Below are 26,414 nucleotides of genomic sequence, written 5' to 3'. Positions count from 1 at the left end.
TATAATTATATTATTCCTTCGGTCATTCCTAATAAAATCACAAAGCTTAATTATTATTAATTTTTGGTTTGAAAATCTTAAATTTATTCTGTTAAAAAAACGCTAAAATGTCAATACTAAATATTAATTAATTCATTGCCTTGAATGACAACTTAATTCATCTCCAATGTAATTAATAAATAATGCAAATAATAAATTCTTTACACAAATAAAAAAGAATAATTAAAATGTCATAAAATATAATGAAATAGTTCTAATAAAATAAACAGCCGGTATAAAATACTAAATAAAAAATAAAAAATACAAAACACACTAAGAAAATGTAAATGAAAAGTGAAATATAAATTAAATAAAAGTGATAATATGTGTTTCAATACAAAAGTATTTAAATATTTCTATAATCTTCTGCTTCATAGTTTAAAATACAATAAATAAAATTTTAGATTTTTTTTAAATAAAAATCTTATGAAAATGTGAAAATTTATTAACTAATATAAATCAACAAAAAAAAAGAAAAACAATTAATTCTTTTTAAACAAACAACTCAAAATACTCATTAGAAAAATGTGTCAAGCAAATTAAGTATTATGTAACACTTGTGCTCAAATTCCAACTTTAATATAGTAAAACTAAAACAAAAGGAAAAATATATTTCTACAAAACGGATAACTCAACATCTATACTTCATTTTTCCTTTTTCTTAAATGAAAAAAGCAACATCATTTAAAGCAGTTCACATGTAAAGGTATGTAATATTAAGGTGGTTCGTTTAAAAAATGTTTAAGGCCTCAAAATGTTAAACATTGTTAAGGCTTAATCAATGTTAAAATATATTTTTTTAATAAAAATTAAATAAATTTTAAGCTTTGATTAAGCCTAAACTATGTTTAAAATTGAATAAGCGTAAATAAGTTGTTGAATTCTTTTCTTCTTTTTTGTGGTTATTTACAAATAATTGTTGTATGTAGGGACATTCGATTAGTGAGGTTCATAAAGACAACATGTAACTAGGATTATAATATGTTATGTACTTTATTTCTCCGTTGTAATCTGACCAGTTATTGCTGACCTTTTCATAATTTTTATGAACTTTGTTGTCATTCGTGTTATTTACAGGTAATTAACCGATCAGTTCGGCATCTGGTGGCTCGATCACAGCTTTATAATATTTCAAATTAACTTAGAAAAAAAGCTATCCCAAAAATGTTTGGTTTTATCGCAAAAACATGTCCAAAAAATAAATATTTTAAAACAACAGCTATTGTTACGTTTTAACCTATTCAAAACGTTAGTTTATTTCCTTTAAATAAACCGGATACTTTTGATTGCAAATAAAATCGGTTTAGTAGTTTGAAAATGGTAACAACTCTTTATTTATTCAAATGTACAACAACAACAGAATTAAATAGTCACTCAATGTTTTTTATACACGTTTGTAAATTCGCAGAAATACAGACACAATTTATAATGTACACGAATTTACTTGAAAAACACAACACACTTTAAGGCACTCAGTTGATGTTTATTCGAAAAGCGTCTCTGATAAACTCACTAACGACTGCAACCTCTGCCACTATTTATAACACTGCCATCTGCACTCTAGATTGTTCTTTAACTGTCAAAATTCGAATATTCTAGATCTTACTAATACATACGCCATCTGTGGTGTACTTTCTACAATGTTCTTTAACTGAATATTTGAATTCGAATACAGCGTTGCCAAGTTACGATCAAATCAACTGAAAGCTTTTATTTAATAATGCCCACAGATATGTTACAGTTTGCTATTACAGCACTGTTATTTGAAAGCATTATGCTACTTTTAAATCAGCCCTTAAAATCGTTATATTTGAATTCAAGTACAATTTCGTAACAATATGGATCCCGAGCCAAAAAAAACTGTTCATCTTTTGGGGCGAAGAACGAATCAAGCCAATATCGGATATTCTGTTATGAAGTGAAGCGTATCCCAAATAGTAGTCAGGCGGGGCAAGGTCTGGACTATAAAGCGGGTGAGGCAAAACTTCCCAACCATTACATTTTAAATACTTCTTAACAGGTATTGCAATATGTGGTCGAGTGTCACAGTTTTATGTCTGGCCACATATTCTAGGCATTTTTCGGCCAATGCTCGCTTCAAACGAATCAGTTGCTTTCTGTACGGGTTCTCTGTGATGATCTAGCCAGCAGCTAATAATAGATACGAATATGGATATATGGCTTTGATGTCGATTCGGCTGCTTTGCCGGGCTTTACGTGATGAGATTGGCTGGAAAAATTATTTTCTCAACCATCATTTCGGACATGCAAAATCGTCTTTCAAGGTCTCTAGGCTTCAATTCGTATGGTACCCAATTTCCTTTCTTTTGGATGAAACTTGCTGCTCGCAAAGATTTTCCAAGCTTTTATTGAGTTTGACAACAATCTTCATGGAATAATGCCTCCAATTCTTGGCCTTCAAACTGTTTTGGCTGACGCACAGTGGAGCCATTTGAGTTTTTTCGTTGCAAAAATCATAACTTTTGAACCAAATGAGATAATCAAAAAATTTAATAGGCATATGATAGATAATTGATCAGTCTATGAAATGAGTGTTTGAAAATGGTTCTACGCCTTTCAGGTTTCATACTTATGGGTTAGCAAAGTTGAAATTTGTGGAATATCAATTTTATGGGGAGTAAAATAAAATATTTTTTAAAATTTGAAAGTAAATTTTTAATTTTTTATGTTTCTTTTTAAAGGCTTTTATGATTTAAAATTATTCCAGAAAAGATGGTTGGTTTTTCACGGACATATGTCATTTTTGAAACCACGTCTTTTTTCCTAATTTTACCTCTAGCAAAAAATGGGGCAATGACGGGCAGCTGGGAATATTTGCATTAGGTAAAGGAGTAATCAAAGAACTTATTTTGAAAATATGGCGAATATAGAAATAATAGTGTTTTTTTATTTTCCTTCAAAATTGAGAAATATTGCAAAAATGGATAGTTGGTAAATATCGATTTTCCTGGACAAATACAAAGCAAACAGTACAATTTTTGTTTATTCTTTTCTTAATAAATATATCTATCTATCAAAAGAATCAAAAATAATGACGATCAGTTACATAGTTTTCGATATATTGTATCTGAAAGCGGACCAAATTACCTAAAAATCAGTCAACTTTGAAGGGCTATATCTTCTGAACCAAAAATCTGATTGTAATAGGAGTAGGATTTTTGAAATCGTTGGACAATTTACTATAAAAGAGGTTTATTCAATATTTTTTAGGGACACATGGAATTTTGATTTTTGCAACCTCACTTGTTCTACGGACGCCACTGTGTGACGTGGGCGATATTTGTTTTCCGTGTCAAAATCAACACTTCTGTACTGAACAAAACAATTTCTCGCACGTTGAAACCGATGGAACACATACAACTTGAGCTTCGGTTAGCAATCGGAGTGCTTCAGCGGCACTTTTTTTTCAAATTGAAGAAATAAGGCAGCAAAAAAAAACGTTGTTGCTTACACTATAATTTTCAATAACTAATTGAGAATAAATGACAGATATGTACCCTTAAAAATTACGTATAAGTTATTAAAAACAAAACCGCTTTTAAAAATTACTCCATCTGTTGTAAATTCTTCATTTTTAAGTCACACACCCAATATTTCTCCAGATATGCAAAATTAACTATTTTCTTTGTATGGTAGTTGCCACGCCCACTAATCCAATGCCACCATTTTCAGCCAAACTATGTAAAAAGAGCTATTTGGACAAAGTTTGAAGAATCTCGCAGTAATAATTCTCAGGATCTTTACAAATAACTATTTACATTGTATTATAGGAGACTCACCCACTGCTCCGATCCCTTCCATTTTTAGTTAAATTTCATGCAATGATAAGAAATTGAATCATGCAAAGTTTGAAGACTTTCAGAATTATAGTTCTTCAGATATTTGAAATTGATTATTTACTTTTTGGTTGAACTTCAGTCATAAGTTCTTCAGATATTCGAAAGTAACTATTTACTTTGTATGTGTGGCGCCACGCCCACACTAATCCAATCCCCCAAGCCAAGCTACGCACAATGGTACCGAAGTAAATCCCGCTAAGTTATGCGGCCTTCACAATTATAGTTCTCCAGATATTCCATAATAACTGTTTACTTTATATGGGAGGAGCCACGCCCACTGAAATTTCCAACAAAAATAGATCTTTCCAGGTATAGAGCAAAATACTGTGAACATTTTAAGAAATTCATGTCAGTGGTTGAGCCTTCTATAAGCTACAAACAAATAAACAGAAAAACATAAACTATAATAGTACAAAAAAATTCATATTTCCTAAAGAGTTCGTAAGATGTTCAAGTTGATTGTATGTATGATTGAACGAATGAATGAATGAAGAAGTACATACGAGTAACTGGTATTTGTATGTAAGTAAATTGTGAACATGATAATGAGAGGTTTTTACTGATTTTGTTTCTCCTCTGTTTCATCATCTTGTTCCTCTTGCTGTTGGCTAATTTTAGGGTTTGTTTTGTTTAATTTTGTTTTATTATTATTGTATTTTGTTTTATGATTTAAAGTTTTTTTTTGTTTTAAGTTTTGTTTTAGTTCAATAACCGGTATTTTCCACCTACATTACAGTTTTAAGTGAAATTTTTTGTTAATTACAATATACCTATGTATATATGTAAGTACACTCATACCTACACATACATATGTACCTAAAATTGCGTAAATGAGTAATAAATATTTCTTTCCGTTTTAAACTTCTGCCAGATCTTGCCATTTTAAGTTTTTATTTGCTGTTTTTAGTTTTGTTTTGTTTATCGTTTAACACAGCTTAACAATCAATCATAGTAGAAACTAATGAAGTTGTAAAAATTTCAAGAAATCTATAATTAAATAAAGATATTTGAGTATTGTATTGTTGAGTAAATATGTATATTAACGAGCAATGAAATGACTGGCAATATTGCTTTATACTATTAAGAAGTTAACGCCTTAAATTGCTTAGAAGCGAGTTGACAAACTTAAAAACCATTAAGATCTTAAACCGGTTAAACGCAATTATTTTTCCTATAATGGCTTAATTTACATATTTTATAGCTAGCTATTGATTACATAATTTGTTTGACAATAATTTTGTGCATTTTAGGAATTTCAAAATACGCAAAGAAAGTCACTTGAGTAAGAGTTCAGTTAAAACAACTAACATGTCCGCCAGGAAATATGTAGTTAAAGGAGTTATACTTTGATGTCGCTAGTTCACACAATATCTATTGTGAGACAAATTTCAGCAGCTCCTGACCAAATAATTAGTTTTTATTTTATATTTTATCTTAAAACATCTACATGGTAAAAAAAATCATACGTGTATTCTAGAAATCTTGATAATGATCATCAGTGAAGTGTAAATATTGATGTATGCTCCAAGATTGTATGAACGAAATAAAATTTTCTAGATACAGTGAGCCTCAAAAGTGAGTAAACACAAGCGAATTTTTTGATTTTTTTAAGATCATGAAAATCATTATAGTGCACTTAAACCTTTTTTTCACAACCGAATCTATTATTCAACTCAATCTCCAATAAACCGAAACTTTAAAATTTTAATCGATGGATAAATTTTAGAATTTTTATTATCTTAAAAAAAATCAAATAATTTTTGGTGTATACTCACTTGTGAGGCTCCCTGTACATGCCGTCCCCCCACCAGAATTGTTCTAAGTATTGTAGAAACACGATGTGTAAAATGTTAGGATGATACGATAACTTTAACTGGTGGAAAAAAATGAACTTTTTTCAGTTTTTTGAAATAGTCAGAAAATTTAATTTTGATGAAAAATTAAAATTTTCATCAAAATTTTAGAAATAGTCAGACGAAATTTTGGAAAAAGTGCTATGATGGTGACAAATGCTGGATCATTTACCTTTAAAATGAGGTATGTCCCATGCTGTCATCTAAGTTTGTCCATAATTGTCGATAATTCTTCCGAGGATCAACAGTGAAAAATGCTAATTTTCCAAAAAATTTTAATAATAGCCAGACGAAATTTTGTAAAAAGAGCTATGATGGTGACTAATGCTGGTTAATTTCCCTTTAAAATGAGGTATGTCCCATCCTGTCATCTATCTTAGTTTGTCCACAATTGTCGAAAATTGTTACAAGGATCAACATTGAAAAATTTAAATTTTCATAAAAATTTTAAAAATAGTCAGACGAAATTTTGGAAAAAGGGCTATGATGGTGACAAATGCTAGTTCATTTCCCTTTAAAATGAGGTACGTCCCATCCTGCCATCTATCTTAGTTTGTCCACAATTGTCGAAAATTCTTCCGAGGATCAACATTGAAAAATTTAAATTTTCATAAAAATTTTAAAAATAGTCAGACGAAATTTTGGAAAAAGAGCAATAATGGTGACAAATGCTGAGTGATTTACCTTTAAAATGAGGTATATCCCATCTTGTCATCTGTCTTAATTCGAATCGAAATGTGTACATAATTGTCGTTGTAATAAGATATAAAAGACAAAAATTGGTTAAAAATGTTAAAGTTATTAAAAATTCGAAATTAACGTGTCTCAGGCCACTAGAACATTAAATATAAAAACAAATATTCTAATAAAAGCTTATTTTTATTTAAAATATATCCATATTTACTTGTATATGCGTTTTTGTCTTCGTAGGATACCGTTAACCTATTCGCAGGTATAACTAAAAAAATAATTTTTTTTAACTGCAGAATTTTTTGATCATCACATTGGGATTTATTAAGAACATAATAGGGATTAAAAATATGAAACCGTATGACAATACCTCCTACAGTTTTTCCATACCTGCGATTTAAATTTAGCTATTTTCGAGGAAAACTAATTTGTTGCCCATATTTTGGCGAATGATACCAATTTCGTTACTGTTATGATTTTTAAGTAAAAGCTATTCAGAATATTATAGTCCATATAATTTTAAATATAAGGAGTGAGATCGAAAAATTCTTAACACACGTTTTTCATTACATTTTTTAACCCAAGTATTATTTGAATTTTTTTTTGATCAAGTTACCTTTGAAAAACATGTCAGTTATTATGTGTAATGTCAATTATATTAATTTTTTTGTTAATCGGATTAAAATGAGTGACCAGAAAAAAGTGCGTACTGAAATTATTAAATATTTTCAACAAAACCCAACTTGGTCTTACAAAAAGTTGGCCAAGCATACAAAGGTCTGCCGTCAAACTGTTTCCAATGTTATTAAACAGTACCGGGAGAACTTGTCAGTTGATAGAAAACCTGGTTCAGGTAGAAGGAATGGTCCACATGATGTTTCTAAAGCCAAAAAAATAGAACGCATTTTCAAAAGAGCTCCCAACACATCCGGTAGGAAAGCAGCCCGGTTAGCTCAGTGCTCGGACTATTTGGTACGAAAAGTTAAAGCTAATGCAGGTTTAAAAACATACAAGGCTCAAAAAGTTCCTGACAGGAACGCTACTAAAAATTTAGAGGCCAAAAACAGAGCACGGAAATTGAAGTCAAGTTTTATAAAAAAATATTCTTGCTGCATAATGGATGACGAAACGTATGTTCTGGCAGATTTTTCGCAACTTCCAGGTCAAAAATTTTATGTTGCTGATGCTCGAGGGAATGTTGAAGAAAAGTTTAGGACCCAAAAGCAGACAAAATTTCCCAGAAAGTTCTTGGTATGGCAAGCAATATGCAGTTGCGGCAAAAGAAGCCACTCATTTGTTACAACGGGCTCTATAAATACCGAAATTTACATCAAGGAATGTTTACAAAAAAGGCTGCTTCCATTCATAAGACTTCATAATGTGTCCACTTATTTTTGGCCTGACTTGGCATCCTGTCACTATGGCAAACAAGCCCTTGAGTGGTACAAGAACAATAATGTGGTATTTGTACCAAGAGAGGCAAATCCTCCAAACTGCCCGGAGCTAAGGCCAGTGGAGAGATATTGGGCTCTTGTTAAAAGAGAATTGAAGAGTACAAAAAAGGTGTCCAAAAGTGTGGTAGATTTTAAACGGAGATGGACTACATGTTCGAGCAATGTGACAGAAAGCACTATAAAAACGTTAATGGAAGGGTTTCCGAAAAAGGTTCAAAATTTCATCACTAGTGATTAAAACTATAAAAATAATTTTTTTTGTAAATTGTAATAATAATTTCAATCAAATAAAAAAAAAATTAAAGCTGTAAGTTTAGTGGTTTCTTTTTTATAAACATATATGTATGTTAAGAATTTTTCGATCTCACTCCTTAGTCTGAAGGTTTTACTAAAATCGGAAAACCTTAACCTTTAAATCGTGAAGGTCAAAGGTCAAAAATTTCAATATTTGGAATTTCTCATGGATAGATAGCGAAAGATAGATATATATTTGGGCTGTGCCGAATCGTGTATAACCATCACCAAATAACTTTTTAACCTTTTCAAAACGTTGGTTTATTTCCTTTAAATAAACCGGATACTTTTGATTGCAAATAAAAGCCGTTTAGTAGTTTAAAAATTGTAACACTCAATGTTTTTTATACACGTTTATAAATTCGCAGAAATACAGACACACTTTATAATGTACACGAATTCACTTGAAAAACACAGCACACTTTAAGGCACTCAGTTGATGTTTATTCGTCTCTGATAAACTCCTTAACGACTGCAACTGCTGCCACTATTTACAACACTGCCATCTGCACTCTAGATTGCTCTTTAACTGTCAAAGGTCGTATATTCTAGAGCTTTCTAATACATACGCCATCTGTGGTGTACTTTCTACAATGTTCTTTAACTGAATATTCGAATTCGAATATACGGTCGCAGCAAACAGCGTTGCCATACTTACGATCAATGGTCAACTGAAAGCTTTTATTCAATGTTAATAATGCCCACACATATGTTACAGTTTGAGAGGCACTGCTATTTGAAAGCATTATGCAACTTTTAAATCAGCAGTTAAAATTGTTATATTTGAATTCAAGTACAATTTCGTAACACTAAATTTCAGGTAACAGGTAAATTTCAGTTTTTTAGTAAAAAAATTATATGGTAAATTTTTTTTCAAAATTTTTTATTTTTTTTTAATTTATTAGACCCCTTTCACACTAGGCAATTTAGTTGCGCAAGTCTCTTGTGTTTGTATATGGCAGAGGAAATGTCGGGTTAAGGAGAAGAAAATTTTGCATGCTGTTTTGTTGTTGGGCAAGAGACTTGCGCAACTAAATTGCCTAGTGTGAAAGGGGTCTTAGCGATAACATATTCGGGTAAAAATTATTTTTCTCGGTTTTGACCCATTGTAAGTCCTACTTACTTACATAGGTCTTTGAAATATTAAGGACTTAGTAATTCATATGAAAATAAAAAAATAGGTCTAAAAACGAGGTTGTCCTGGATTATAATAATTTCTTTCTATCTATGAAATCCTCCATTATAAAGCCTTTTTTTGTATTTATATTTCTCTATTTTTTAAAATTCCATTTCCACCAGGGGATACATATCATTCATTGACGATTTTTTGAGCCATTTTATCGTTCGTTTGAATTTTCTCAACATTCGTTATGTCGAGCACAAACGTTCTTAAACATTCGTTATATAATATTAAAAATTAAGTTGTTTGTACATATGATATATCGGATTTTCAATACAATGAAATTCCATAGTATTTAATCTTTGTTCAAACACAAAGAATTTTGAAACCACATAAAGGCGTCTTCCAATATGTTCTTCTGAACTTTGACATTTGATAGCGGCCATATTGTAGAAGCTAGATATGTCATTTATTCATTTTGTTTTGCCAAATCATCATGGAAGGATATAGCATTCAACAAAATCATCTTCAGCGATCTTAGAAATAAGAGCGTACAATTCATCCCGAAGATTTTGTCGTGGATTGGCCAGGCAATCACCGTCAACGGCAAGCGCTATATGTCGATGATTACCAACTTCTTTTGGCCTGCATTGCCAACCTTACCGATGCATTACAAACCTTACCGGTCAAATTCAGCCTGATTTACTCGCCAGATTCATGGAAAATTTAGTTGAAAAAATAATTTGGGTGAAAAAATTGTTTTTTCTTTTTGTAATTAAAGAAGAGTTATGCTCAATATTCTTAAAAACATTTAATAAAACATGCAAATATTAATTAATTTTGAATCCCTAAATGTTAAAATCTGTCCAAATAGTTTAAATTAAAATTCCTAATTTGAATACCAATCCCCTTATCTGGCTACTCTAATGAATTCATGAGCGAGCAAAGTAAATGATCAAAAGAGTGCATTGATCTTAAAATAAGAAGACAAACGAAAACAAAAACAACAAACAGTAAAGGGGAGGGAAATACCACAAGCGAATATAAAAAAAAAAACAAAATAAAAAATAAAGCAGACAATAAAAAATCCATGTTAGAAAAAAACCCAGTTTGAACAGCTGATTTGGTTTCACTTTAAGCAATAAATCAAAATTAGTTTACTTGGCTTTGTTAACTTAACAAAATGTTAACTAAGGTTAAATTATAGCTAAATTTTAAACATAATTATGATTAAATCTTAAGAAAAGTTATTAGAAAAGCTTAGTAAACTTAACAAGATGGTTTAACTATGATTAAATCTAAACAAATGCTCAATGATTTATTGCATTTAAAAGTATTTAATTGTAAAGTAATGCTGCAATTTAAATTTAGTTTAAATTCATTTTAAAAAATAGGTATGTAATTACATTTTGTAAATTTTTGTTTAACAAATTTTTGCATGCTCCTGACTTTGCCTCATTTTTGTTGGTTTGTTTGATTTTCCAATAAGAATTTGCCAACTTTGCAGATTCAGCCAATTGTGTTTCTGCACAAAATCTTAAAACACTCTCTCGCTCTCTGTCTCATACAAATACATTGCTAATGCAGGGGCTGCCAGATATAATGTTATGTAAATCGTTAATCATAAAAATATACTTCAAAATTTAATAAAAAAACATTCAAAAGGAAATAACAGCAACATTGACAATATAATTTCTTATATAGTTATTAATCTATGTCTGTTGTAAACAGTTGTCTCACCATAATTGTGAGACAACTGTTTAAAATATTCTTAACTAACTGAGAATTATATTGATTTTTTGTAATGATACTAGTTCGTTTCCCAATTATCTTTAGGCATTTATGTGCTGCATTGTTGTATAAATAATAAGTACTTGCATAGGTATATGTATATGAAATTATAAGTCAGTCATTACTTAACTACTTAGTAATACAGCTGGTATGTACAAGTTATTACAAAGTAAGATATCATTTTGCTGAACATGACGATCTTTTGGTAAATTTTTCAGAATCCAATTGCCAATAATAACGTTAATTATATGGCAGCCCTAACGGTCTTACATATGTTGCTAGTACACTCTCTTTGTTGTTTATTGCATTTGCGGCGCGTGCCTCGTGAGAGAGTGTCAAATTTGTTGTTTGTCATCCAGCTGTCAAATAAAGTATTTTTTTTTTCTTTTGTTTTCATTTTCTGTTTTGTATATATTTTATTTATTTTTTGTTTGTTTATTTCTTTGACATTATTTGTATTTTATTTTATTATTTATTGACAAGTGTTTAGGTAAATGTTTTGCGGTATCTGTGAGTTGTGTAAATACAATAAAGAAAACTTTAAGTAAATAGCAGCAAGAGTGCAAAGCAACGAAAAAAAACATTTTATAATAAAATGCAAAAATACAAAAAATAAAAAGTCTTGTTGTTTTAATACATACATTGTTAAACATTTTATTTTTTTGTCCACATAATTTATGTACTATTCCTGCAGTTCTAGGAGTCTGTCCCGAACTAGTGATTTTACTTATCATTTAGGGTGAAAACTACATAACTAGCTACGTGACTAGCTATTTGACCTACATATATTGAAACTTTTTAACTAAAATGAGTCTGTCTGATAGCTGGTCAAAAGTGGTCAAAATATTGGATTCACATACCGGTTACATACAGTCAGTTAATTTACTAGCTACTAGGGTATTCGAATTATTCGATTTTTCTCTTGTTCGAATAAAACGAATAAGAGATTTTAACTTGTTCGAATAATTCGATCACACGTTTAAAATTAATCGAATTAGGTATTCGAATAGTTTAAATTTTTTTTAAAAAAGTAAAGAATGAAGTTTTGATGTCGGTTTTTTTGTAAAATTTTATTGTTAAAGAAAAACAAAAAATAACGTTAAAGTTAACAATTCAAGTATTGATAATGTTAAAAAACATTCGAAAACAAAGTCCATCATTAAATTTTCAACAGAAATATTCTGATCAGATTAACTCCCGAACAATCTACAAAAAAATTGACTTGCAAACCCTTTAGTTTCCATTTTGGAGCTATGCTTTATACAATATAAACGTATAAAGAACTTTTTTATGTCGTTCATTAATTCGGGTTTTAAATTGAGTAACTAATTCTTTAGTAAATTAATTATTCACTATTTCTAAATTATTTATAACAAATTGTATTATACATCAAGCTCTTTCAACGTTGCCGAATCTTTGCTTAATAAAGTGATATTGGGGAATTACACAATAAAGGGAATCTGTCCAATGTTTGAAGTTTGATATCATTGACAGTGAACGTGGCTAATTTGAAGTCAGACAGTGCATGATTGACTCATTTACAAATACGCAAAAAGTTTATTACCATGTTAGACAAAGATGTTCAACGATGTTCAAAATCATGTATATAAGACGAACTCCATGCTTTTCTTGCAACAAAACGTTAGTTTGCAATATTTGTGTTTATCATTCGATTTATTAAATATTTTGCAACACTTACGTACGCGGTTAATAACATCACTTATATACATATATTTTAAGATCATGGCCTTCATCTATTTCAATATAATCATTATAAATGTCATCCTCAATATCACTTTCGACGACCGTTTCAAAATCACATTCTCCATCACATTCAACTCCACTTTAATCTAAGTTAAAACTTTGATTATTAATTGCGATTCTTCTAATATTTCGCCAGCTAAATAACAAATATTTTATTCCGTACCTTTTATTTTCGTTGGTTCAAGTCTTAAGTTAAATTTTTTTAAAGATTTGTTTTTAGAATTGTAACTTCTTGCAGTAATATTTATATATTTATAGAAGGAGATAGCGGAACACTCATCTACAGTGACCGAAAGTCCCTTTGTCTTTAATTATTTGTCGAATTTCAGAAACAATACAAATTTTGTGAGTCATTATTACTTATTTAAATTTGAAATTATGAAACATTTTAAGCAATTTAATAAATTTAAATATATATCAACATTTATTCGTTTTATTCGATTATTCTATATAAAATTGTTCGAATTATTCGTTATTCGAAAATGGCCATTTTTAAATTGTTCGAATAATTATTCGATTAATCGAACGAGCATTAGTCGAATGAATACCCTACTAGCTACCTAATTGGTTACTTGATCAGATAAATAACTAGTTATTTTAACAATTGACATCAAATAGTTGGTTAAAAAGACATCTCATATACTACAGTCTAATAACAGATTGCTTGCAAACAAACCTTTCTCCGTCAACACTCCAATAGATTACTTCTGGTGAGTAACATAACTACTTTCTAAAGTGCAGTAAAAATAAAAGTTTAAAGTCACAACACTCTAGGTTACTTAGAGACACTTAAGTGACAATTGATTTCACTCTAGATTACCAGGGATGTATAAAGTAACCAATTGACTTCTCTCTGCGCTACAAAGATCACATAAGTGACAAATGATCCAAAATATATAAATAAGAGTCAGCCAACTGATCAGACATTAGTGACAATTACTGTCTATAAGGTTTACCTAGACTACTTGCTCAACTGCTGGGATATTTCCTATGTGTGTTTGTTGTGGTAGTAATCGTTGTTCTGCTATTTAGTTAAGCTGTTTGTTTTTGTTGTTGCTTTAGGTATTTACAATATTTATTTATTGTAAACATGCGCTTAGCTTTGTTTTACTTGTAGTACGCATTTATTAGATACTTGTTCTACTAGATTATTATTTTTTTTTTGTTATTCCAGCAAATAAAAGAAGAAAAACTTTTGAATATAATAAAAATAAATGGAAAAATAAACCGTAGCATGTGACATGCAACAAATTATAAAATAGCGCCACTGCACGGTGGTCAATTCCGGCCAAAAATCCATAACTTCTTTATTTCTTCATAAAAATGTTTGAAATTTGGTATTTGTATTAAGAATAACATAACCAACCGATCGATAAATATTTCGATGTTCAAGTACAGGGTTTGGTCAAAAAAGCATGGACGTTCTAAAAGTATCAATTTATTTTTGAAATTTATTCCAAAAATAAAGAATAATATATGTGATGGATAAAAAATCGGTCATTCAAATTTCGGATTACATATACAGGGTTTGTCCAAACAATCATGGGCGTTTTAAAAGCATCGAAAAAATTAGGTTATTCATGTAAATGCCTGATATTTAGTCCAAAAATGAAGAATAGCATAAGTGATTGAAAAAAATGGTCGTACAAATTTCGGAATACATATACAGGGTTTGGCCAAACAAACGTGGACGTATTGAAATAATCGAAAAGTTAGGTTGTTCATGTAAAATTTGAAATTTGGTGTACATTTAAGAAAAACCCACTTGATCCATGGCAAAAAATATTATAAATTGCATATAGGAGTTGGCCAAATAAACATTGACGTTATAAAAGTATCGAAAAAAGTATGTCATTTTTGTAAATGGCTTCAATTAGATTTATAATTAAAAATAACATAAATGATCCATTGAAAAAATTTCGACATACAAATACATGATTTGGCCAATTCAGCATAGACGTAAATAACTCTCAAACTTACATAATTTTTGAAATTTACCAAAAAAATACCAAAAAAAATGTGTAAAATATGTAGGCACTGAAATCGTTCTGGTTATTAGAATGGCAGATAATTGCAGCTGAAATTTATAGTACTTACTCTTGATACTTTACAGTACTAGATGTAATTTACAATTAACCTCTAATAGCCCCTTTTAATTTGTTCTGGCCTTTCAAACTTTTTTTAATTTAGTTTCTATAGCTTTTAAACTAGTCCCAAATCACTTCACTTTTATATAAAAAGAACACCCTAAAACTCCTTAATAACTACGTAGAATGGTTAACTGCTCACTGTTTTATAAAAGCATTTGCTAATTGGCAAAAAAAAAACTTTAAAGAAAAAAGCACAGGCTACTCATTTCAAAATCAAAAAATCACATTTTTCTAATATTGAAATGACAAGAAAAAACCTTTGACTTTAATGCTCTATAAATAACCATATAGTTACTTTATAGCCAAAATAATTATGATACTGTATATTCTGAAGTGTTAAGAAAAATTTTCCATCAAAATTTTATAAAAATTAAAAAAACAAAAAAAAACATTTTTGGCCGGAATTTACCACCGTGCACTGGCTTAAAGGCATTTTTATATATTTTTTTTGCTTTTTTTTTGTTATTATAAATGCGATTGATAAAATTCTTGAATATTTTTAAAAAATATGTATGTTTGTGAACATTTACACAGTTACAGGCAGGTAATTTTGCGTGCATGTGCTCGTATCTTAGTTGGTTATTGCAAAAACAATTATGTTTTAGATTTGTGCAATTAAATATTTGAACTTATGTTTATAATATAAATATTTAGTTATTTATGTACTTAGACATACATAGCTAAACCAAGGATGACTAACGTTATCGCTAAGCTAACGTTATCAATAAAATACTGAAAGCATATCGACTACCGTTACCTCTAAAATACATTTAAGGAATTCGTTTAGAAATATGGGAATTAGGGCAGAACGATCCAAGTGGACTGAAAATAAAAATGTTAATAGATAAAAAAATTCAAAATTTGTATAGGTCATGAAAAACATGACCTGAAAACTTAAACGTTTAATGACATTTTTCTTTAGTATCTATTGTTCACATATTTATGTATATCATGATTACATCTTATGAAATTCTTCTATTAACTACAAATTAATACAAACAAAATTGAAAATAGGCAGAACAAAGCTTCCTTGTTCATGTTCCAATGTCACGTTATTAAACCTAAATTGCCGTTTGTTATAAGTATTGAACATTTTAACTCAAATCAAAATTTAAAGGAAACTAACTATGTCACGTTCGCTATCGCCAGTGTATCTTTAATTAAAAAATATTTTTTTTATTATATTAAATGCTTATTAGAGGGTTAAACAAAAGTGGAAGGGTAGCAACAATGTGACGCTTTGGAAAAATTAAAAGAACATTCACTAAAGTATAAAGTATATTGATTCGTATATATCGAAATTGTTAAAAACAGATAGCAAACAGCTAAAGGAAAAAAGGCAGAAAACTAGCTCGATAGAAATAAAAATTCAGCTAAATAAAAATATAAGTTTGAGCATATTGGGCAAAGCAGACAATTGGTTTTAGTCAAAGTGTAAAATGTTATTAAACAGCTATATAAAAGTATATTAGACCAACAAATACAAAAATTTTGATAAAATTACTGGAAAAAATCCTTATTATAATTTGGCGGGAAAATGTGTCACGTACTAAATCATACTAAAGTTTGTAAAACAAGCTAATGCAAATATTTCAATATGACAACTATCAACTGGAAACCGCATTATTATTTTTTATTTTAAAATATCGCTTTACAAAATTATGTTTCAATTCTCAGATTTTCACATTTTTATAGATGCAGTAAAAAAACAGTTACATTTTTATTAACTAATACTTTGGAAATAAACGAAATCTACAATTTACACTAAACATATAGCTATTAGAATGCTATCGAAGAATGGAAAGAGGAAAAGCAAATATGTCGCGTTATAAATTGTGTGCGCTTAATCGTAGTAAAGGTTAAAAATATTACTTCAAATATTTTAAAATGTCAACTATCAACACAAAGCTACATTATACTACTTGAGATGAAAAACAAATCGGTTTAAAAAATGATGTTTCAATCCGGAGATTTTTGCATTTGTCTAAATGTAGCCTTCTGAATCTTATGTAAATTGATAATATATTGAAAACAAATAGACCATGAATTTTACGATATACATATGTATACACAATTAGAGCACCAACAAACAGTTCTTATTAGCTTATCTAAATATCGAATAAAAAAACATTAATTATAGAATTATAGTTCTAATGAAGGGTTATTTGTTATTTAACGCTTGGGTAGAACTTGCTCCAAAAGTGATATTTTCAAGCAATTTTAATGGTCGCAATCATAAACAAAACAAGTAGATGCTATCTACTGGGAAGTTTTTTATTTCAGAAAAAAGGAAAATTTATTTCAAGAAAAAATAAAAATTGAAAATATTTTGAAAATTATTTTATTTTTGACGTTTGCTTTTATTGTTTTTCCAGTTTTCTATTTTTTTTTTTTAAATTTAAATTTTTTTTTTGTTTTTGAATTTTTTATTTTTAAAAATTTTTTTTCCAATTTTGACCCATTGTAGTCCAACTTACTATGGTCTTATATACGTCGTTGCAAATGTCTTTGAAATATCTATCATTAGATATCCATATTGTCTATATTAATGACTTAGTAATCCAGATATAGATCAAAAATAGGTCAAAAATCGAGGTTGTCCCGGTTTTTTGCTCATATATCCGTTATTTATGGACCGATTTAGCTGATTTTAAATAGCAAACTTCTCGAAAGCATGTCTGACAGAATTATTGAAGATTTGGATCCCGAAGATATCTGGGGTCTTCAGAAAATTGATTTCAACAGACAGACGGACAGACAGACAGACGCACATGGCTTAATCGACTCCGCTATCTATAAGGATCCAGAATATATATACTTTATAGGGTCGGAAATGAAAAATGTAGAAATTACAAACGGAATGACAAACTTATATATACCCTTCTCACAAAAGTGAATGGTATAACAACAACAACAGATCTGGCAATAAATTCACTCATTCGCTATAAGAGATGATCTTTACTCTTCGGCTAAGCATATGTTGGTATCATTGGTATATCATGTTTGTATATTACAAGTTGTCTTCAGTCATCTACTGCTGCTGCACCAATGAAAATTCCACTCTAGCGTTATTTAGGTCTGGTTCCGAATTACCGCATTTTATATCTTATTTCAGATTATTGCATTCGATAGCGAGCAAGAAATTTATTACATTTTATTATAATTTCGTTATCAAAAATCAAAATCATTTCTCGATCAAAAATTAAAATTTCTGTTTTTTAAACAATAGATACAACAAATACATATATGAACAAAAGTTTCAAATCAATATTTTCTATGAGTCCGATTTTAATGGAGATAAATGTTGGCAAAAAAATTTATTCAGCAAATACTAGTTTATTATACGAGTTTAACAACAATTGGTGACTTTAAAGTGGAATATTATAGAAATTTTAAATTTGACCGTCTTTTAGTAAACAAAATTTGGTACATATAGTTTTTGTCGGCCCAAGGACCAAGCCTATTGAAACTGGCTGAAATCGGTCCATTATTTCACCTAGCCTCCATAGAAATGTTCTCTCGAAATTGGACTTTATCTGTCATAAATGTTTAATTTATATAAGTATCTACACAAATATCACTCCAAATATGTTTTATATATACAAAATTCATGTCACCAAATTTTGTTACGATCGGTCCATAATTAGTCATAGCTCCCATATAGACCCGTTTCCGAAAATCTCTTTAACGTGCATAAATCTCTTAAAATGTTGGTATACACACAAAATTCAACATAGTAAACTTTCATATAGACATAAATCACACGACCTAATTTCATGGTGATCGGTCCATAATTGATCATAGCTCCCATATAAGGCCCAAATTCGAAAATCACTCACGAATATAAATTATTGATATTTTAAAAGAAAAATGTTTTTGCACATTTACTTACTGTAGGGTAAGTCAGTCAATCCCGACCACTTGTTTTTATCTATATCTGAATTACTAAAGGTAGGGTCACAAAAAGCGTAACCGCTTTTTTAGCACAAATTTGTTTGACGTGTTTACTCTTACAGTTGTTTTGTAAGATCAAACAGCATCAAATAAAAAAAACAATTTTTTTTTGTTTTGAATCATACTAAGTAAAATAAGTTTTTCAAATAAATAAAAGAACTAAAATGTATTTTATTTAGTGGTTACGTCTTATTCGTCAAATATTTGTCATGTGACCCTACGTTATGTCATTAATATAGACAATATGGATATCTAATGACCTTTGCAACGTTGTATGTATATAACGCCATAGTAAGTCAGACCTACAATGGGTAAAAATCGGGAAAAATATTTTTTAACCCGAATTTTTTTTCACCAAAAAAAATTGTTTTTCACTAATAAATTAAAAAAAAAAAATTTTATGAAAAAAAAATTGTTTTAAAATTAAAATAAAATTGTTTGCCATACAATTATTTTCACTAATAAATAAAAAAAAAATTAAAGAAAATATTTTTTTTTAATTTAAATTTTTTTTAAGTCGTTTTAGAATTATAGTATTATTTTCCTACAAAGTATTTTAAATTTATTTGATTCTCAGTTGTTCGTTTTCTTTAGTATGATCAGTTTTGATACAGAAGACAAATTAAAAAGTTCCTAAAATATACCATAGTATTCCATTAGACATGATCGAACATGCTTGGAAGCATGTTCCTCAATATAAGAAATAAATGTTAAAATGTGTTTTAACAAGCTTGAACAAATCCTAAACAAAATTGACTTTAAAAACCATTTATAACAAATTTTCTATTTAAAGAAAATTCTAAACAAAAAATTAGTATTCTGCCAAAAAATAGACAACTGTTACACAAATTTACACTCGCGCAAACACTTACACGCACACTTTTTTTAACCAAATAAAATGGGACAAATACGGCTACCGAACAAACTTGCAAACGAACACATGTCAAATGTAAATATGAAAGTGTAAAATTGTGTAAACAAAATGCTCACGTTTTAGTTAAAAACAAATACAAATGAAAACATTCACTCACATTCACACTTGGGCACGTACCAGCGAACATACGCTGAACATTTCCGTTGTAAACGTTTACTTTTGCAGCAACTTTTCACATGACAACTTTTAACCATGTTGAATTTTACACAGAGTTTATGTTTGTGTTGTGTATTAGTGTTGTTTTTATACATTTCTCAGGCAACTTCCGTTTAAACGCGTTTCCCCGATAACTATTTACTTGCACACAGGCTCACAGTGAAACAGATAAACACCCACACATGCTATAAACAAGGACCAGAGAGAGACAGAGAGGAGAGCCGAAGGACCAAGTGTAACTAACGAATGAATAAATATACAAAAATTGTCGCCAACAGTGTAGTGTAGTGTGTGTTTGTTTTTATTTGTTTTTTTTTTCTATACGGAAATCGTCATTCATACGCCCCCGTGAGTTTTCCCTTTAAAGTTTTATTTTTATTTTTTTGTATTTCTCTGGTGTTTGAAAAGCCAACAGTTGTTGATTGCTGATGAAGATGGACTTTTGGAGTTAAAAAATTTAATTTGCAATGAAATGTTTTTCTATGTTTTGTTATTTTTATTTCTTTTAACATTTAGTTTCATGATGAAGGCAAACAAAATAAGGATTAACATCTCATAAATCCCTCATAAACTTGTTTTTCTTTTATATTTTTTTTTCAACTTTTGTAGTTTATATGTTTACTTTGCTATACAGAAAAAAATACATTTTATTGGAAAATGTTTTTTTTATATTAGTTTTCATATATTTTCTTTTATGATGTATTACATGAGGTTAAACCTTTCATATCATTCACTTTGTTTTTTTTTTTAGTTTTTCTCATGTTTTATCCACTAAAAACTACAACTACAACTAACGGCAACTTCATTTTACGACATTCGTGCATGTGAATGAAGCGGGCGATTTAAAGGAATTTATTCATAATTATTTCTTCATAAAATATTGGAATGTTTAGGAATAAACTAAGGGATCTGCCCGCTAGTAATTTGTGTCACAATGTACCGATTTTTGTCCTTACTTTAGTCATCTAGTCATCTATTATGGGTTTAATTGATACTTTACTGTCTCTTCGTTATGGAGTGCAGGTTAAATTGTATACTTAATCTAGGTGAAATGATTGTTCCATAGTGACGGCAACTATAATGTGTTTTTTTACAGAGTTCAAACATCATTTCGTCTTTCAAGATCTCTCAGCTTCAATTCGTATCATACCCAATTTCCCTGCTTTTGAATGAATCCTGATGCTTGCAAACGTTTTGAAATTGCTGCTTGATTAGCTCCCAATGATTTAGGTTAGGTTAGGTTAGGTTACGTGGGTTGCTCGCAAGTTAGCGAGTTCACTCGGAGGCCTTGCGGCCCATTGTGGTACCCTTAGAAGTACTATTCCCTTATGCTGAAAATGTCACACATAAAGTGAGAATAGTTTCCCTCCCTAGTTTCGTCTATTATGTGATTTCTGTGGTCCCTATGGGAACCAGCCGGTACTTCTAATAAACCCAATCATATTCACTAGTGACACATCCCTGAGACAGTCCAGATCATGGAAAAGAGCTCTACCAAGATGTAGTAGTCTATGCTCTTGTAAGGCTGGGCATTCACATAGAAGGTGCTGTACCGATTCCTCCTCCTCTTCATCTAAACAACTTCTACAATAGCCATAACGTGGGTAACCCATACGTTCCGACATATGTCCAATCATGCAGTGCCCAGTAATTATACCCGTGAGAAGTCTAATCGAATTCCTACTAAGAGACAAAAGAGTCTTAGTTCTATCCTCTGTCAGATTGGGCCAGAGCATTCTGGATATTCTACAAGTGATGATATTTGACCACCTGAGTTCCGTCTCGCTCAAAGCCCATTCATCTATCAATTTTGATACTGTCACCAAGGGAGTGTGAATATCCCTTTGCGCAAGAGATACGTCCAGGGACGACCCGTTGGTTGCGCACTCATCAGATACTTCATTTCCCCGGATGCCCGCATGTCCTGGAACCCATATCAACTCCACGTGATGTTGTGTCAGTTGTGCCAGTGATTTGATACAATTGAGAAGACATTTCGACCTAATCACGTTGGAGTTAAGAGCCTTGATTGATGCCAGGCTGTCCAAGTAGATATGTATGGTCGAATTTTCGAGATTCAGTTCCCGGATTCTTCTCGCGGCTGTATCAATAGCATAAATCTCTGCCTGGAAAACCGTGCAGGTATCGGGTAATCGAAGAGACATCAAAAGGTCCAGCTCATCTGAGAAGATTCCCGAGCCCGTGCCTCTTTCTGTCTTTGAACCATCAGTATAGATTGAGATCACGTCATCTCTTAGGACAGAGTTCGCGGCCCAATCATCCCTTGTCGGTATTCTGATCCTAAATGTCCTATCAAAATTCGGTGTGGGTATTATATAATCCGTTTCCCTCCCTATGATTGGCCTGCCTATCTTTTGTAGGATGGTGCCATGACCAATACGATCGTGCTTCAGTCCGCTCGACTGTTTGAGTCGTAGAGCAGACTTAGCAGAAATGCATTTGATATATATATCAAGGGGAGTTATATTTAGCATCGTCTCTAGACTGGCCTGAGGTGTGGAATTCATAGAGCCAGTAATTGCAAGACATGCTAATCTTTGTACCTTGTTTAGAATAGAGAGGTGAGTCTTAGTGTCCACCACTCTCCACCAAACAAGAGCCCCATAGGTCAAAATAGGTCTTATGACCGCGGTGTACATCCAGTGTACAATGTATGGTTTAAGACCCCATCTCTTCCCAAAGGTTTTCTTGCATATATAGAAGGCACATAATGCCTTCTTCATTCGACTCTCAGCATTACGTTTCCACGAGAGCTTAGAGTCCAAAATTACGCCAAGATATTTGGCTTCGCTTGAAAACTTCAGAAAAGTACCATCCAGTCGTGGAGGTTTAAATTCTGGAGTTTTATATCTCCTGGTGAAAAGAACCAGTTCGGTTTTGGCAGGGTTAACACCCAAACCGTTTTCCTTGGCCCATGATAGCAGAACGCTGAGCGCTGATTCCATGAGTTCACTTATTGTGGGAAGAAACTTCCCTTGAATAAGAAGCACAACGTCGTCAGCATATGCGACTACTTTGGTACCTATCCTACTGAGCCTGAAAAGGATTTTATTTACGACAAGATTCCACAGAAGTGGAGAGATGACCCCACCTTGTGGTGTGCCTCTTGTCACAACTTTCCTTGTCCTACCAATACCCATATTAGAGTTAATGGCCCTGCTCCTAAGCATATTTTCTGTCCAATTCCTTATCCGCTGATCAACACATAAGTCACCCAGTGCATCAACTATTGCGGATATGTTCACATTATTAAACGCACCCTCTATATCCAAGAAAGATGCCATAACATATTCCTTCTTGTCAAGTGTCCCCTCTATAGTTCCGACAACGTCATGCAAGGCTGTCTCCACCGACCTGCCTTTAAGGTATGCGTGCTGTGCCCTACAGAAATTATCAGGGGAGAGGATGTTCCTGACGTGGATATCGACCAATCTTTCCAGTGTTTTCAATAAAAACGATGACAGACTGATCGGTCTATAGTCCTTTGCGGTACTGTGGTTTACCTTTCCCGCTTTGGGGATAAATACCACTGTAACCTCTCTCCATTCTTTAGGGATGTATCCTGTTTCCAGGCTGTACCTAAATATCATTATAAGCCATGGCATGATGGTTGAAATCGATTTTTGGAGTAACGCTGGGAATATGCCATCTGGCCCTGGTGATTTATAGGGCTTAAAAGATGACACCGCCCACGAGATTTTCTCCACGCTAACAATGGATCTAACTAATTCACTTATGTGGATTTGAGAAGCTGCAAGATGCTCCGAAGCGGATACCTCATTTTCATCATCCCTGCAACCCGGAAAGTGTGTCTCCATTAGCAGTTCCAAAGTTTCGATACTACTTTCAGTAAAGTTACCATCCGGTTTCATCAGGAATCCAGGCGTACCAGGATCCTTGGATAGTACCTTTCGTAGACGCGATGCCTCCGTGGTATTCTCCAGTTCCCCACAGAAACGCTCCCAAGATGCCCTCTTTGCCCGTCTGGTTTCCCTCTTGAAAGTGTTGAAGCTTTGACGATAATCGTCCCAGCTTAACAAGTCTTGGTCCCTCTTCGCCTTATTAAAAAGTTTTCTACATTCCTTTCTTAGCTGCATTAGTCTAGGATTCCACCATGGTTGCCGGAATTTCCTAGGTCCCTGCCGCTCCCTACACGAAGCATAGTAGGCTTCCCTTAATGACCTGGATAGAAAATCCACCGAGTCGTCCAAGTCCCGTGTACCATTTAATCTATCCATTGCTGGATGTGGTATGGTGTCACTAAGATTACAGAATTTGACCCAGTCGGTTTTCCTAGGATTTCTAAAGGGTTTTTCCCTATCCAGTGTAAGCTGTATCGTAAACACTATCCTGTGGTGATCGGAGAATGAGCACTCGAGTGAAACTCTCCAATCAAGAATTCTAACTGAGTCAGTGTTCCCTACCAAAGTAATATCAATGACCTGCTCCCTGATCCTATTGAAGAACGTTGGTATATTACCCCTATTGCAAACACTTAGGTTAGTAGATAGAAGGTATTGAAGTAAACACTCACCCCTGTCATTTATATCCGAGCTCCCCCACAGAGTATGATGGGCATTAGCATCACATCCTATGATGAGATCATGGCCCCTTGTGTTACACCAGTCTACAAGTGTGCGTACGGCACGTGAGGGCGGATTAGCTTCGTCGTATGGTAGGTACGCAGATGATATGATTAGGGTTGGTAACCCTTGTCGCTCTAGTGCAACTACCGTTAAATCATGTATGATACCGTTAAATCCCAATGATTTAAGTTTTACAACAATCTTCATGGAGTAATGCCGACAATTCTTCAAACTTTTTTGACTGGCCTGGGCGATCTTTGTCTTCCGTATCAAAATCAAAACTTCTGAACCTCACAAACCATCCCTCGCACATTGAAACCGATGAAACACATTCACAATAAGCTTTGGTGAGCAATCGGTCAGATACAGCGGCACTTTTTCTCAAATTAAAGAAATAAAGCACAGTGTCAAGAACGCGACATTCGTACGCCTTTGAAAGTGAACCAATAAAGGAATCTTAATTGTTTTTTTTGTGTCCACTTTTCGATAGTATTTTAGTAGAGCAATCAGTCGTCGTTTTATTGTTTCCAATATATTAGCAATAAGCATAAGATCCAGAATTTTACAAAAAATATTTATCGTTCTAGAATTTATCTAGAAAAATTTTAAAATTTGCGAATTTGTTTAAACTAAAGTATTTATTCATCCACAATGGTTAAAGAACATTGATATGTCCCAGTGGCTACATAGGTCAGTATAAGAATTATTAAATTGAGCAGCAAGAAGGCAGGTGCTTCTAAAAAATCTTTAAATATTTTTGGCAGGAATCATAAGATAATAATGCGACACAATTGTAAAAAAACTTAGTAGAACATGTCGTAAAAAGATCTCCAGATGATGTGATGTAAAGGATAGAACTTAATGAAAATGTTGTTACAAAAGCGATCTATGTGGAATTGCTTTGTCTGGAGCTTATTCTTTTTAGTGTAGTAAAGAATTTATCAAACGGTACTGGTTCCTCTAGAACATATGCATGTAGTCAGTACTCATTCAGTTTGTTATGCAACCAATGTTTTTTTTTTCAAATTTGCCAACCTTCTGTAGAACTATTTTTCCCATTAATGTTATTTATTCGAAATTCGTGAAGCAATTAAGAAACGTTTATTGCGCTTCTAATTTTGTTATATACAAACGTATAGAGGCATCCCGAACGCGACATTCATTCGCATTTGCTTGTTAATGCAGAAGATAGGTACCCAATAAGCATTTTTGCTGGAATTCAAGTGTAAAACCAGTTGAATTCCAGTCATACATTCAAACTTCAAGGCTTGAAATACAGTTGTATTGCACTTGATTTCAATAGCATTCTCCAGTGAAAAGGAAACTTGAATTCAAGTCGAACATTACAGTGTTAATACAGTTGAATTCCAGCCATGAATTACAATGAAATTCAAGTAGGAATACAATTTGAATTCAAGCTTTGAAATACAGTTTAATTCAAACTTTTAATTAATGTATAATTCAAGTCGAAAAGGTGATTGAATTCAAGCTTTAATCTCTTATTATTTCGATTACTTTTATTTTTTAAGATAAATTAAAAAGTAATGAATGTAAAACAACTTACATATATACATAAATAAATTTTATCCTAATTTAAGATAGGTAAAAATAAATTGAAAAACTTCATTTTAACTTCATAGATTCGTTCTTGAAAGCTTGTTTATTAGTATTTTTCCAGGAATCTGTTCATTTTTGACTATTTGTGAACGCTAGAGGAATATACATACATATGTATTGACGAAACAATT

At 31.5% G+C, this 26,414-nt stretch overlaps 2 protein-coding genes across 2 annotated transcripts in view; one reads left to right on the top strand and one right to left on the bottom strand.

Annotated features, from left to right (window-relative positions):
- Positions 1-562: 562 nt before the first annotated feature.
- The window catches only part of Hers (Histone gene-specific Epigenetic Repressor in late S phase), a 384,252-nt gene continuing 358,400 nt past the window's right edge, over positions 563-26,414 (top strand). The window contains exon 1 of the mRNA XM_065506784.1: positions 563-745. The gene's annotated coding sequence lies outside the window, so the exon portion shown is untranslated. The remainder of the gene's footprint in view (positions 746-26,414) is intronic.
- Positions 4,456-24,873, bottom strand: LOC135958358 (uncharacterized). Its single transcript, XM_065509262.1, has 2 exons — positions 23,660-24,873; positions 4,456-4,507 (listed from the first exon to the last, which is right to left on the bottom strand). Exons 1-2 carry the CDS (start codon positions 24,871-24,873, stop codon positions 4,456-4,458), a joined length of 1,266 nt encoding a protein of 421 aa, XP_065365334.1.

This window comes from Calliphora vicina, chromosome 4 (assembly GCF_958450345.1).
Source record: "Calliphora vicina chromosome 4, idCalVici1.1, whole genome shotgun sequence".
Lineage (NCBI taxonomy): Eukaryota > Metazoa > Arthropoda > Insecta > Diptera > Calliphoridae > Calliphora > Calliphora vicina.
The sequence above is the reverse complement of the archived record's forward strand: the minus strand, read 5'-3'. Positions and strand labels throughout refer to the sequence as shown.

What these genes read in the sequence shown, in the direction of transcription:
- LOC135958358 (XM_065509262.1), bottom strand. Translation starts at nt 24,873, where the DNA reads ATGAAGATTGTTGTAAAACTTAAATCATTGGGATTTAACGGTATCATA. An exon ending in TGGCTTATAATGATATTTAG is followed by an intron (nt 4,508 to 23,659) that starts GTACAGCCTGGA and finishes CCCTAAAATTAG; the next exon opens with CCAACAGCAAGAGGAACAAG.